We start from the raw sequence: 212 nt of genomic DNA on the forward strand, positions 1-212 counted from the left end.
AGCGTCCCCCTCATCCTGCAGAGCAAGAGCGCCAGCTACACCGACCAGGCCTTCTTCAGCTTCGTCTTCTGGCCCTTCAGCCTCAAGCTGCTCTGGGCCCCCTTAGTGGACGCCGTCTACCTGCGGGGCTTCGGCCGCCGCAAGTCCTGGCTGGGGCCCACGCAGTACGTCCTGGGGCTCTTCATTATCTACATGTCTACCCCGGTGGGTGG

The 212-nt window shown here is 64.2% G+C and overlaps 1 protein-coding gene across 1 annotated transcript in view; it reads left to right on the top strand.

The window, feature by feature from the left end:
* Window positions 1-6: 6 nt before the first annotated feature.
* Window positions 7-212, top strand: part of SLC33A1 (solute carrier family 33 (acetyl-CoA transporter), member 1) — a gene marked incomplete at its 5' end in the record, with an annotated part of 9,890 nt that continues 9,684 nt past the window's right edge. The window contains one exon of the mRNA XM_010283770.1: window positions 7-204. Coding sequence (XP_010282072.1) covers window positions 7-204 — 198 coding nt within the window. The remainder of the gene's footprint in view (window positions 205-212) is intronic.

This window comes from Phaethon lepturus, unplaced genomic scaffold (assembly GCF_000687285.1).
Source record: "Phaethon lepturus isolate BGI_N335 unplaced genomic scaffold, ASM68728v1 scaffold30043, whole genome shotgun sequence".
Taxonomy (NCBI): Eukaryota; Metazoa; Chordata; class Aves; order Phaethontiformes; family Phaethontidae; genus Phaethon; species Phaethon lepturus.